The 14,641-nt window shown below is 44.6% G+C and overlaps 1 protein-coding gene across 1 annotated transcript in view; it reads right to left on the bottom strand.

Moving 5' to 3' along the window:
• Positions 1–320: 320 nt before the first annotated feature.
• Positions 321–14,641, bottom strand: part of CNN1 (calponin 1) — a 131,505-nt gene continuing 117,184 nt past the window's right edge. The window contains exons 6-7 of the mRNA XM_069231917.1: positions 1,474–1,620; positions 321–879 (exon numbers count right to left, since the gene is read on the bottom strand). Coding sequence (XP_069088018.1) covers positions 628–879; positions 1,474–1,620 — 399 coding nt within the window. The 3' untranslated portion in view covers positions 321–627. The remainder of the gene's footprint in view (positions 880–1,473; positions 1,621–14,641) is intronic.

Below are 14,641 nucleotides of genomic sequence, written 5' to 3'. Positions count from 1 at the left end.
TCAGGGGGTTTAACGCTATGAACGGAAATGCGCGAGACCTCTCAATGTACGAGATGTGGCAGAATCTAATGCGCGGTGAGGAGAACAGCGTGCACTCAGCTCCTGTGCTCGTCAGACTTTTTACATTTTGTGCCTCAACACGCGGGTAGGATCCCTGCTAGTTATGCTGGGGAAATAAATAAACCCCAAGGACCTAGTGTGTTATGCCATTCATTACACTTTACAAAAACCTGTAACATTCCGCATTGCCTGCTCGCCCTAAACTGAACCACGGCCTGCAGCTAGGGGTCTTTCACAGCAAGAATGAACGAAGGTGGGGATAAGGCTTCTGTTTTTTTATTTCAACGTTTTGTATCTTCTGATATCCTAGCAGTACGATCTGGCATGTATCAGTGCACTTTTAAGTGTGTACATTATTATTATTACTATAATAATTATTATTTTTAAAAAAAATCAATAAAACAAAATGGCGATTGAAAAGTGGGAGTTGCTGATGGAAGTTTTGGGTTGGTTTGTGTTTTCTTTTTACGGCAGCTTGAGCTCGTTGCCTGGAATTTCGGTAGTGGTTTGGTGTTTTCGCTGGCCAGGTCCCGGTGACCCGGTCTTCCTTTGCATGGGGCAGGCGTGCTACTCAGAGTTGTAGTAGTTGTGTCCACTGTGACCATATTGGTCATCCTCGTCGCCAGTGGTGGGGTAGTTGGGTGTAAGGCAGTACTTGGAATCGAAGACTTGACGTGGGAGGCCGTAGACGGTCATGCCCTGCTGCGAGGCGCCCTTGTTGGTGCCCATCTGGAGGGAGATGTTCTGCATGTCGCAGTGCTCCATGCCCAATTTCTGCTCGAAGATCTGCCGCTTTGTGCCAGGAGCTGTCATGCCAGACTAAGGTTGGGAGAGAGAAACAAAATGGTGTGAGTGACGGGAATACCTAGACATAAACAGAACAGGGTGGCTGTTTCATTGTGTTGTCTGTGCACATCAGACATGGAATTATGTGGCACTACACAGAATGACTTAAAACTGCATGGTGCCCCATGAAGAGGACGTGAGATCTCAGAGCTTAATTATATAAAAAGTACGAAATTGTATGGTGCAGTGTGCTCAGAGCTCTTGATGAACAGTGTGCATAGACCTTGAAGACATACTAGGCACTATTAAGATTCTCAATGCTAATTTAGCTCCAGTACAAAGAATGACAGCGCAAACCTCATTGGCATCTGAATCTGTGACCTGTAGGCTTGACTCTGATCTTTGCAAAAGGCATATTAATATATTGACCAATCGTAACAGGATTGCGAAATATGACCAGCAGACACATTAACCCCAGGAGATGTGTGTATCAAACTGTCTGTTACCCAGTGTTCCGCTAATAGTAAACAGTAAAGCATTTACTGTTAGTCACTCTAAACTAGGATTTTTAGGGTCTGAGGGTAATGGCTGAAAAAGTCCTAGCATCATTGTTGCCCCCTTCCTTACCTGTGAAGCTCCTTTGTTGGTACCCATCTGTAGGCTGATGGTGGCTTGGTCCATAGGCTGGTCTGTGCCTAGCTTGGGGTCATAGAGGTGCCTGCGGGTCCCATAAGAAGTCATGCCTTTTTGGCTTGCAAATTTGTTAGTTCCCATCTGGAGAAAGAGACAGAAGACTCGATGAATCAGTAATATCTGTTTTCCATGCATGTGTTTCGTGATGATGCCAGTGTGCGCAGTGGACAGGCATATATGTTGATCACAGAGTTTCATATGTCTTTCCAGCTTTGGAGTCTACAAGATTTTTCCTGAACTCTTAGTTTTGTGTAATTGCTTTGGGCCAAAGTCACTGAGCATTTTACGCTTGGCTGCATTGGACTTGGCCACGGTAGCTGTACAAACCCAGGGACTGGGGTACAGGGTGACTTTGTTGTTACCTCATCCCAGGAGAAAAGCGATTTACGCCTTGCATTGTGAACTCGTGACCCTAGTTAACTCCCTGTCTATGCACTTCTTTGTACGTCTCATATTCAGGGCTTGAACAGCGGCTATCTACCTACTCTACCCACTGAACTGGTCACAGACAGTACATCACTTGTCACTTTTCCACATGGCATGGCATCTTACCACCAGTGCTTTGATTCTGTCTTGCCACAGATGGCAGTAAAGTTGGACCTTTTCTCCTCAGCCTTCTTTATGTTCCCCACTCGTTCCCCCTTTCATCCTTTTGTTTCAGCCACCATCGACCAGAACTTCCTTCATCACTTGATCTGGAGTACAGAGCTATCAACGCAGTCCTACAGAGATGCCATGCCCCTGAACGTTCACCTCCACCCTTCCTGATCTATGAAGTGTTTATCACAATTCCCTGCTGGCTGTGGGGTTCTAGCTGGCCACAGTGAAATCACAGGAGGGCGCGATGTACTCCCTAGCCATCATGGCGTGGTCTGCGTTCAAGAAATAGCACTACATTAAAAAAATAATAACTGTCTCAACTGGGCTTTAAAGCAGCCTTGTTTGAAGCTTCTATCTGACCCGTCTTTGCCATTCATCAATTAAAGCTTCTTCCCTGCAAAAACATGTGCGTAGAAATGTTCTCTATTCCTGAACGTTCCCTCCCTTTCAGGTTTGCTTTGTTTTAATGTAATTTCTAAACATCTTTGCACCCTGTCTTTCCTTCCTGGAGCCAGCTAACAAATAAGCATAGGCAAAGCCAATATGTCTGGCTTGCAGTTGAGTTCTGAATAAACTATCAAACAAATGCCTGCCAAGTGAATAATAAAAATATTGCTTTCTGTATGCAGTGTGTTTGTGAAATAAATAATTTAAAGTGTGATCATTCAGTGTACTTCTTAGATCTGAAATAGTCTCTCACGCATTGCAGTCCAGGCATCACTTTTGAAGGAGGAATGATACACCAAACAGCCAATATTTGAGAAAGAGCAGAAACTCCTCTAGGCAGAGCTAAATGACACTCAAATCATTTCAAAGAATTGGTAACAACAGGTCTTGCTGACAGCTGCACTTTACCAGCCCTAAAATGATACCAAGAATGTGACCATGGGGTGTGCATGCCATCAGGGGCGGCTCCTCCATAGGGGCGGAGGAGCGTCGCCCCCCTCCGCCTGCTGCTGCCATTTTCCCAAAAAACGATCATAAACTGTGTGTATGATCGTTTTTTGGGGAAAAGGGGCGGGTTCGCAGGGGTGACGAGTGTGAGCCCTCAGAGCGCATGTGTGTTTGGCCAGCCGTCTCGGGCCAGCCAAACACACATGTGCAGGAAGGCTCTCTCCAGCCCAGCAACATGGTTGCTGGGCTGGAGAGAGCCTGCACAGGCTCCCAATCTGCCTGGTAGTGCCCCGCCAGGGCGCTCCCAGCCACTCCTAACGTTGCTCTAAGCAGCATCGATTGACGCAGGGCAGACTGGGAGCCTGTGCCTGCCTCGCCAACGAGACGGAGGGCGGTGCGTTAGCAGAGGTGTTTTTAAAAAAAATTATTATTATTTTTACATTTTATCCAATTATCCCCTCGCCTGCTCGCGCACACCCCGCCCCTTTTTATTAGCGTGAACCACAACTGCATGCCATGTTATTGTAACTGGCAGGTGAAGGGACATCAGCCTTTCAGTCAAGAGCAAACTGAAGCCAAGAAGTGTTGGACATGGCCCTTTTTACAGGGTCATCCCCAAACGTTTTGCCACCTCCTATTTTTTTCTGACCCTTTTTGTTGACATTAGGACTCTGGGAACTTTACCACTGCTGATCAGTGCTAAAGTGCATGTGTTCTCCCTTCTAAACTTGGTATGATTGACTTACACCTGATTGACTGATAAGCCATATATTCCTGACCTAGGCGTAGGGCTGGCGGAACCCTAAGGCAAGATATGGCTCTGGACCGTCAACACGTGGTGGCATCAAACCAAAAAGAAATGGCCAAAAGTTATGTTTTTTCCTAGGGATGGGGAGAGCTGCAAGACAAAATGATATATATTTTTTATGGTTGAAATGCCAAAAATCTTAACTTAAAGAACTGTGAGGGAGAGAGGAAAAATGGTGTGTACAAGGGCTTTTGAATGGAAAAAGGAGACACAAGGGAAGAAAAGCAGAGAGACAGATGTGGAGTCGGGCTCAGTTCTCTGGGGGGCTTGCTGGCAGATGTTCACGCTGTTTCACTACATACATTGCTGCTGTGCTGAGTACAGGTGGCACCATCCTTTAATGGGACAGCAGTCAGTCTGGCAGGATGCCCTCCCAGGCTCAACCCATCAGCCCTTCGGAGGCAGTCTGCTTTGCTAGTAAGTACAATACATTTTGCACTAGAAATGCAAGTGATAAAACGTACCAAACTTCCAAAAAATGCTGCGGTAGATAGATTAAATAATTTTCTAGCTGAGCTTGCCAATCAAAATGGTACCTTGGCAGAGAAGTGAAGTTGCCTTGTAATTACTAACCTACTAGGAGGTAGGACTAACCAGTAAACATGGCTACCAAAGTGTGAAGTGTTAATGCTTGTTTTACACACCACATGCCAATATATGCAGCCACAGTGTGTTGTAATTATAACCAAAAACAGATGCACAGAGAAGTATCATCAGATGGAGATACTTATTGTGTAAAACACGTGATCCCGCAACCTTCGTCTTACGTGACTGACATGCTGCTCATAGTGCTAAGAAGACTGCGAGGCTGCAGTTCTTCCAAGATTTATGAGGATAATCGCTAGGCATGTTTTACATTTATCTGGAAATTACATAACTGTTAAATGTAACAGACAAGCCTAGTATTCTGTCATATATCTATCATGTATTACATGACCATAGTTTGTATTTAAATATTGTCTTTTAGCGTTTCCAGCACCATCATTGCTTACCAATTGATCCAAAATCTTAAAAATAAGCAACAGAAACAAATATGAAATTATTGTTGTTGTAGGAAAAAACATGTTTCACTATGCAGCAACACACTTCGCAGACGGAGTAGACTACTTTTAGATGGATACTTGAAGCTGCCGACTCCTCACCTTGAGAATATTCCTCAGGCGTCCGACTGCACCTGGAAAGCGTAAAACAGTAACTTTAGAGTGCACTGATAGGTGCTGTTGTGCAGTGATGAGCAGAGCCACGGCCTTCTCAGCACCCTGACATAAGTTCCCTTATTTACACAGCTTCAGACACAGATCTGGAGCTCCTCCTTATTCTTTTCAAGACTTTTCTCCACAGAAAATGTCAAATTGTTTCCAGTGTGCAAGGTATGAGGGCGTCAAGGTGCACCTTGGTTTCGCTCTTGATCTCCATTGGAGCTGATTTCGAGCCTGGTCTAAGTGCCCCATGAATTTCAGGGTCCATTGGTGACAAGGCACATTTGTGGTGCTTTTTCCGGTTCTCGCTGACACACTTTAGGCCACAAGGGTCCACGAGGGTGTCCATTCACATTTCTGCCAGTTGGTCTACCCTTCAGTGCTGTGTGTGCCCTTCAAACACAAATAATCTAACCTGAAACTGTTTAAGGACAGCAGGGCCGCAAGCATATTCTTTTGGCCTGTCTGCCCCCACCAGCAATTCCATCAGTAATTGGACTAGGGTAAGGGTTTCCAGTATAGCCAATGTCAGAGGGGGTAATAGACAACAGAAAACCTATGGTTGCCGCACATTCCTATAGTGACGAGTATTGTTTAAGTGCTCATACATTCAAAACATGCCTGTTGTCAAACATGTGTATCGGGACAGGAACACCTGTACCCGCAAGTTACCACTGTGAATAAATAGGAATGGAGCACACACAAAAAGATATCCCTCTATTGTCAAAAATTCCAATAGTCATACACATTTAAACATGAGATAAGTTTTCACAGATGTAAAATCTAATGATCAGAGTAGGGGACAAACCACTGATCAGTAGATTTTACATCTGTGTAATGTTTTGATGAACTTTGTTTCTTTATTAACAAATCTTATGTTAAACGAATTTGTGACATCAAAATTTAAGAGTTATGTATTAAATAGTCTTTTTTGAGTACTGTGCCACTTTGTAACCTCTTGCGCCACATTATGCCTGCGCCAGGCCTAATGTATGCAAGGGGGGCCAAAAAATGGCGAAAATAAATCTTGCTACATTTATTCCGGCCTTTTTAATGCCTGCTTAGAGCAGGCATTAAAAAGGGGGAACACCAGTCGTTACAATGGGCCCCTATGTACTGTTCAGGATTAGCGCCCTGAACAGTACATCAAGAGTGACAGAAATGTTGACGCTATGATACACCAATTAGCATGCTCTGCACATGGCACTGTAGGTTTGACAGGCTTGTGCAGGCTAGGAACATACACGTTTGGGACAATAAAGGGCCCACTGCCAAGTGTTATTAGACAGCGCAACACTCACCAGGCCTCAAGACTAAATGCTCCTGTTCCCTCCAAGCCCCAACCGTCTGTTAACTTTTCTCTGGCTCAGCCATTTTCCTTTTAGATGCTTCACTTCCTTCTCCAAATGTTTCATGGTCATTCAACCGCTCCAATGGCAACTCCTGTACCAATGGATCCTGATCTCTATTGCAACAACCCTTTGATAATTGCACCAGGTCTGGGGGTTCCCACTTACCACCTATCACCAATCAATTCTACTGGTCTACTTTTTTCTGACTGGTCACTTCGCTTCCTTATCTTTATAGGTTGTTGTCTGCAGAGCAGGTGATACAGGGCTTGCAGAGCTGGGTGTGTGGGCTGGTGAGGCACTGGTAGAATTTTTATAGTAATGGGCACAGGACACAAACACACACCCACTCACCTCTTATAATGCAAGCGCACACAATACAGGCACTTGCACACTCAACCACTCATGCACAGCATTCAATACATTTTATAGGTTTGCATTTTATGACCAAATATATTCTGGCTGACTGATGATATATTCCTGTTTTACGAAAAATGCATTCCTATTGGTGGAAAACTCAATATTTGCCTCTTCCTAATGCATTCCTACTGGTAGAGAGCTCAATATTTGCCTCTTCCTGTTGCACCTGTTTTTAAGTTGAGCATAGCAGCGCGCAAGCGCTGCTCTTCCGACATGTTATCTATTTGGGCTTTTAACCATGCCCACCTCACGCCCATCACTATTGGTTGTTCATGGGCTTTCCCTTCAAAAATCCTTTGTTATCATTGGTAAATGCTTTACGTTTGTCCCTCCTTGGGGCTGTTTGGTTACCGCCTTGGCCATCTACCCTGTTTCATAGATAATAGCACTTTTGCTGATACGTTTGACTGCAAGCAAACTTCTTTTTCCTTTTGTGTGTCTCCTTCACGCTCATGGCGTAGAGCTTTGAATCGTCTCGCTTATGTGAAACTGTATTACTTTTCATTTTCAATTTATGTGGCAAGAAAAGTCCGCCTAGGAGTTTACAACGCTAATAGCTCTCACTTGAGCAAATGCTTGTTGCTGTCTTCGGTAACATCATTCCCAACTCGACCTGGCCACAGAAAGTCACACTCATCACCTTGTCAGGATACAGTGCGTGGCACAGAATGCAGAGTGGCATTGACTGTGCAGGGCCAATAGGCCATGCACTGTTATTCACAGAGTGATGCAGGCCCTCTCAGAGTACCATTACTCTTCCTGGCTAAAGGGGAGTTCCGATACTGTGGGTGAAAAATTCAGAAGAGTCGGTATTCAGTGCAGCTGAGTACCGGCCCATTTACAGCACTGGCTACGGTACTGCGGGCCTGCGCTGGTGGCTGGTGTGTGGCGCATTGAATTTAGTGTCCAAACCAAGCACAAAACGGAAACAGCAGCGAAAGTCATGCCAAACCAAGCCCAAAAGTCTCTTATCCTCTGACACTTGGCACAGCTCATGCGATTCCCTAGATCGCTGAAAGGAACAGCCTGACCGAAACATCCATGTAAATTATTGCATTGTATTGTAATTGCATTTATGTAGCACTTACCACTCGTGAGGATGAGTTCAATCGCTTTATGTCGGGCAACGTGCTGCTCCCGAGCCCAGTGTCTGTGGTTAGCCCAAGTTATTGGTTAGTGGGATTACTCTTGTGCATAAAAAAAAACAACTCCTTGCATTTACTCTAGCTTCTTTGTCCCCTGACTTCAGAGGCGGCAAAGTCAGTGCCAAGAACATGAAAGCAAGTCGCTTTTATATCCATTTTGTATTCTACTAATAGTGAATAATCGACAATTTTTCACTATTAGTGTGATTAAAATGGAGCACCCATATGTACGAAAGTGAGAAGAAACATGCTTTCAAATGTATGTTGTGTACATGCTAGTGGGTCAGGGTGTGTTTGTGTGAGAGTGACCCTGTGCATATGTGTGAAAGTGTGTATATTTGTGTGCGAGCACGTGAGAGTGAAAGTAAGTGAGAGTGACAGGTGGTGAGTGAAAGTGTGTGAGATTGCATGTCAGTAAGTGAGTATGAGTGCCAAAATGACTGACAATGAGTGAGTGAGGGTAGGAGTGACTGCAAGTAAATAAGGGTGGGTGATTGAGAATTAATTAGTAAGAATGAATGTATGAATGTTAGTGTGAGTGAGAATGAGTAAGTCAGTGTGAGCGAGAATACATAAGAATGAGTAAGAAAGAGTATGAGTGAGTGTGAAAGTATGAGTGAGTGAGCATGAGTGAATGTGAGTGAGGTTGAGTGAATGAGTAAGTGACAGCGAGTGATATTGTGGGAGGGAGACTAAAAGAGAGTGAGTGAGAAAATATGAGTGAGTCAGAATAAGAATGAGTGTGTGTGAGTCAGCAAAAATGCGTTTGTGGTAGTGCAAGTGAGTGAGTGAAAAAGAATGAGTGCAAGCGACGCAAATGGATAAGAGAGAGATATTGTGAGGGAGTGTATGTAAGTGAGGGGATAAGAATGTGGTGCTATGGCTGCAAGTCTGCTATTAATCCTGGTATACTTAGGGTAATTCTTAGCTTACAGAAGCGCCTGTGGCAATATAATGGGATAATGGGCATCCATGTTAAGTTAAAATACTGGTACTTTCAAACAACAGGTAATACTTGACATATGGTGCACCTATGAAAAAATGCTGGTGCTCGCATACTTGAGGAAACTCTTGGCATAGGGAGCACCCTTGACAAAACATTGGTAGCATACTGGAGGTAGGTCTTGCCATAAGGGAGGACCACCGGGGCATATAGAAGGGGCTACCCATTGCAAAATAATGACCCTGGCACAATGGAGGTATTTTTGACATATGAGGGGCACACATAGCATTTTGAAAAAAAAAATGGGATTAACTATTGGGGAGCTTCAGGTTTCATTGTCATGGCACACCAAGAAGCAACTTGAGTATTTAATGAGTTCCTTTTCAGAGCCAATTAATTTTTAGCAAGTTTATGTGAAAATTGTGCTTTAAAATGCACTGTTTGACCCCTTTTTTTCAAAATGGTCTCGGCAGGAGGACCCCTGCTAAACACCGCTAGGACAGTCTGCCTTATTCGCTTTGCCTGTTCAAAAAAATTCAATGTAAGTATTACACCCCCACTACTTTCAAAGATGATGTCAGAAACCTAATATGTCTGTGTTGTGCTGTTATTAATGATGCTGTTGTGTCAACTATTATGATGTCCTAAGGGTTACGGTAATATTACATCAATTCCTGAGGAAATCGAGGGGCATAGGTTATATGATGTCACTTCCTGTGATGCCATAAAATTTATAGAGGTGCGTGATGTCACTTCCACTACCCCTGGCATTTTGGTGACTCAACATCCCTGCAGCGGCAAAGAAGTGAGTGTTCTAGAGAGATAATGAAAGCACCGCTGAGTTTAGGCAGTTGCTAAAAGTATGCAAGGAGTGTTTCCAGAACTGTTATAAACATTGTCTCTTTCTGCTAGGAAAAAATTAAGACCCATCGCTGTCCTAGGGAAAAGGACGCAAGTTTTTTTCCATATAGAGAAAAAAATGTAACCCAAATAGCACCCAAGGTTTGCCTCAGGCATAACGGAAATAAAACCAAAGTAAGAGTGTATGCAAATTTGAGGCAAAAGAGAGTGGAACGGCCTGAGACATCCCTGAGAGCTCAGGTGACAAATGTGATGGATTTGCTGCCGGGTATGGTCGCAAAGGACACACACTAGTAAAGGCAGCAGGCATGTTCACCAGGTGTGGTTCATGCATAGGAGCACCAGGGCATTGCCGCCTGAGTGCCAGCAGTTGCATACAAAATATATATATTTTTTTCATTTGCTCTATCTGAGTTCATTTATGGCCGGCCGTGGCTTCTAACGTCGTGCCCGATGGCGTAATGTTGGCTGGTCCAAGCATAATGATTGGCAGCCAAACTCCTTCTCGTAATAAAAGGAAGTGTGCATGTCAGTCTGGCTGTTTTGTTTGTCACAGCCAACCTGACATGCATACTTCAACTGTTCCCAACCTGCAGTGTGCCATAAGCCGGGGAAACAGACGCAGCCTCCTGATCTCTGTATGAGCGCTGTGTCTGCCTGCCCCAACCAAAATGGGTGCTGCTATTCTGCGGTTTACTAATACAAACAACATGAAAGCAGAATCAGGATTGGTTTAGCTGACCGGTGATAGGTACGGCACCGTGAAATGCATAATGATGGGCAGGCAGCGTTGGGCCATTAACATGAATAGAATATCTTTTACCAGTCTTCGGAGCTTTAAACCAGTTTGGTGTGGCCTGGCCTGCAAGAAGTAGCAACGAGCTGAAAGTATTGAGGTTCAGCAGCCGAGTGGTGAGTCCAGCAGGGGCATTGACAAGCCTGCGCCGGTGTGCATGCAGCACTATTAATGAAATTCCTCCATAGCCTATTTGGTCCATTCTATTTATAGAACAAAGGGGCATATTTATACTCTGTTTGCGTCGGATTTGCGTCGTTTTTTTTAACGAAAATCTGACGCAAAGCTAACTCCATATTTATACTTTGACGCTAGACCCGTCTAGCGTCCAAATTCTTGGAGTTTGCGTCATTTTTTAGCGTGGACACCTACCTTGCGTTAATGAGATGCAGGGTAGGCGTTTCCACGCTAAAAATGACTCTAAGGCATTTGCGCCTTATTTAAACTCCCGTGCAAAAATGACGCACGGGAGGGGGCTGGCCTTAAAAAATGACGCGCAGCCGCATTTGCGTCATTTTTTAACGCCTGGTCAGGGCAGGCGTTAAGGGATCTGTGGGCTCGGAAGGAGCCCAGAGGGGTTCTTCCATGCCCCCAGGGACACCCCCTGCCACCCTCGCCCACCCCTGGAGGACACCCATGGATGGGGGGACCCATCTCAGGTAAGTAGAGGTAAGTATTTTTTTTATATATTTTTAAGTGGCATAGGGGGGCCTAACTTGGGCCCCCCTACATGCCACTGTGCTCAATGGCCATCCCCAGGGGACAGAAGTCCCCTGGGCATGGCCATTGGGCAGTGGGGCATGACTCCTGTCATTGCTAAGACAGGAGTCATTTCCATGGTGGTTGTGCGTCATAAAATGACGCGAGTCAGGTTAGCGTCAATATTTTTTACTCTAACCTGACTTGCACCATTTTTTGACGCACAACCCCCATTATTCGCTACGCCAGCGCTGCGCGGTTCGCGTAATTTTTTTTTACGCTCACCAGGCAGCAGCGCCGGCAAGCGTCATCCCATAAGTATGACGCCCAGCTGGCGCGTTGGAATGGGGTTAGCCCGCGTTCAATTTTTTGACGCAAAACTGCGTTAGCGCAGTTTTGCGTCAAAAAGTATAAATATGGCCCAAAATGTGGTTAAGCGACAGATTTTTCTTTATGAGTAGCTTTTATCAAACCCTCTCTAATGTGAGCATGGATAATTTCCACTCCAATTTCCTGTTGTTTTTAAATAGAAATAACTTTATTTCTCAAGCGGCAGGATCTCCCTTTACATTTAATCAAATGCTACTGTGCATGAAACAATGCTTGTGTTTTTTAGAAGGATTTATACCGTGCATGGAGCAGACCGGATGCAATATCAACTCTTTGTGAGTGACTGATTTACACCAGGTAACAGAGACTGTACTGTTTAGATGGCGTCCAAGATCATTTGGATTCAATAGCATTTGATCAAATATCGATTCTTTTGTAACTTGATATTTAACTAGTGTCTGGCTAGACAGTCACTGCCTCGAGTAAAAGTGATCAATGAAATGGCCAGGTTAGACTGCACCCTTGGTGCTGGGCTCACGCAGAGGCATCCTACAGTCTCACATGTTCCGGAAGTAAATGCCCATCTCAGTTGATGTGCAAATGAGTTTAAAAGATTCTCCTGAAGCAGACTGAAAAGAAGATGTTCTGCAAACTGGCCAGAGATGCCTTGACACATCCCTCCAAAGGACAGGGTTCAGACATCAGGTCCTATCAGTGATCTTTCGGGTCAGACTGCTTCAATGAGCTGTTCGGTCATCCTGTTGATGACGTGCCTGCCCTGCAGCGGGGCTCCACTACCTCAATGTTTATGTGACTTCTTGCAATGCACCATCCCGCAGACACATCCCTAGATAGTCACTCTGACATGCCTGCAACAAGACAAACCTCTTACTCAGCCCGGATTATCAGCAAAGGTATCATAGGCTTCCAGCTCACTTTCTAAACGCTGCAGCTTACTATGGGATCAGGACAGGGAGTCTTGTTGTGAAATGATTGAAATTCAGAAATTGACCCTCTCTCATTGAAGGTAATCTGCCCTGGCAGTGAGTGTCAGCTGTTGGGAAACTCTTTCTAACTGCACAGCTCATTTTTTTCAAATTTGAACGTGCCAGCTTTCAAATCTATAGAAGAATACTTGGGCTATTGAGTTAAAAAATGTTCATAAAAGCATTTTCCCAAACGTTTAGAGTTAAACATTAAGCACTGGTTTTTGGTCTTGCATGCTGATCTTATTATTATGATGGTGATGATGTTATAGCTTCCTCACCATTATTAATTACTGTTAAAGTACAGCTTTGTAATTGCTTTTTACATGTATTGCTTGGTAACCAAAATGTTATCAAAATTTCCAGTAAATTACGAAATTTCGCCTAGTGGTCTTAACTATCTCAGACTCCCTTTGTTAATTCATCTTGCTTGGCACCTTCAATCACTCTCTGGAACTTGTCATCAACATTAACACCCCGCCACTTTCAAAAGTCACCAGCCACCACCAGTGTTGACTATTGGTGGATCGTTAAAGTATTTACAAGTTTCTACCAAGGCCAATGTTGCACAATAATGTGAATTTAACCTCCGTGAATAAATCAGCAAACATCTGAATGTGGGCTCCAGAAGAAAGAGGTGATGGTGGGGGTGGGTTTCAATAAATTAAAAGAGTGCCTCAAAAATCTTTGTTATTGTATTGATAAAAACACAAAATGTGATATAATGTAAAAAAAAAAAAGCCACCCCATTAGTAGAAAAGCTATGCCAAAGCACCCATAACAAAATTGGAAGAGCAAAAATAACAAGCATTTGGCAAAGCCAAAAGGTCTGGCCTACACAAAAGCTATTGGCTTTGGCTATGTGTTTTGCCATGTTATACATCAGTGTGACTGCTGTTCACAATGGTTCAAAGTTAGTGTCCTAGAGTGGAGTCGGGGGGGCTAGTGTCATAGAGTTAAGTAAGAGGAGTAGAGTGTCATAGAGTTGAGAAGAGGGGAGTATAGTTCAGTGTGCAATGGCAGAAAGTGTCGTAGAGTGCAGCGTCGTAGAGTGCAGTGTTATAGAGTGAAGTGTCATAGAGTGGAGTGGCGTAGAGTAGAGTGTCGTAGAGTGGTGTGCCGTGTAGTGGGGTGGAATTGGGTGGAGTGGATTGAGGCAGTGGGGTGGATTGGATTGGAGTAGATTGGGGTGGATTGGATTATGATAGAGGAGGTTGTATTGAGTGGATTGGGGTGGACTGGAGTGACTGGGCTGGATGAGGTGGATTGGATAGGAGTAGGGTGGATTGGATTGGAGTGGGGTGGGGTGAATTGGACTGGAGTAGGGTGCTCTGGAATCTGGTGGTTAGGATGGATGGAATTGAGTGGGGTGGACTGAACCGGGTGGGATGGATTGGATTACATTGGGTAGAGTGGGGTGGATTTGACTGCAGTTGAGTGGGGTGGATTGGAGTGGGGTAGACTGGAGATTGTGGATTAGATTGGAGTAGGGTGGATTGAAATGAGGTAGGGAGGATTGGGGTGGGTTGGATTGGAGTGGAGTGGAGTGGGGTGGACTGGAGTCAGGAGGATTAGAGTGGAGTGGGGCCGACTGGAGTGGAGTGGAGTGGAATGGAGTGAGGTGAATTGGAATGGTGTGGTGGATTGGAGTGGAGTAGATTGGATTGCAGTGGTGTAAATTAGATTTCAGTGAGGTGGATTGGATTAAGTGGGGTGGATTGGACTGAGGTGGAGTGGATTGAGTGAGGTGGTTTGGACTGAGGTGGATTTGATTGGGGTGAAAAGATTGGAGTGAGGTGGATTGGATTGGTGTGGGGTAGATTGTATTTGGCTTAATTTGGGTAAATTTGAGTGGGTGAATTTGATTGGGGTGAGGTGGATTGGTGCGGGTGAGTTGGAGTGGGGTGTATTGTTTTGGTTTGGAGTGCGGCAGATTGTTTTGGATTGGAGTAGAGAAGACTGAAATGGTGAATTTTGAAGTGGGGCAGATTGTTTTGGATTTGAGCTGATCGGAGTGGGACAGATTGTTTTGGGTTTGAGTGGGGCAGATTGTTTTGGATTGGAGTGGGATA

Source organism: Pleurodeles waltl, chromosome 4_2, assembly GCF_031143425.1.
Source record: "Pleurodeles waltl isolate 20211129_DDA chromosome 4_2, aPleWal1.hap1.20221129, whole genome shotgun sequence".
In the NCBI taxonomy this organism is placed as follows: domain Eukaryota; kingdom Metazoa; phylum Chordata; class Amphibia; order Caudata; family Salamandridae; genus Pleurodeles; species Pleurodeles waltl.
Note: the sequence above shows the minus strand (reverse complement) of the source record. Positions and strands in the feature narration are given on the sequence as shown.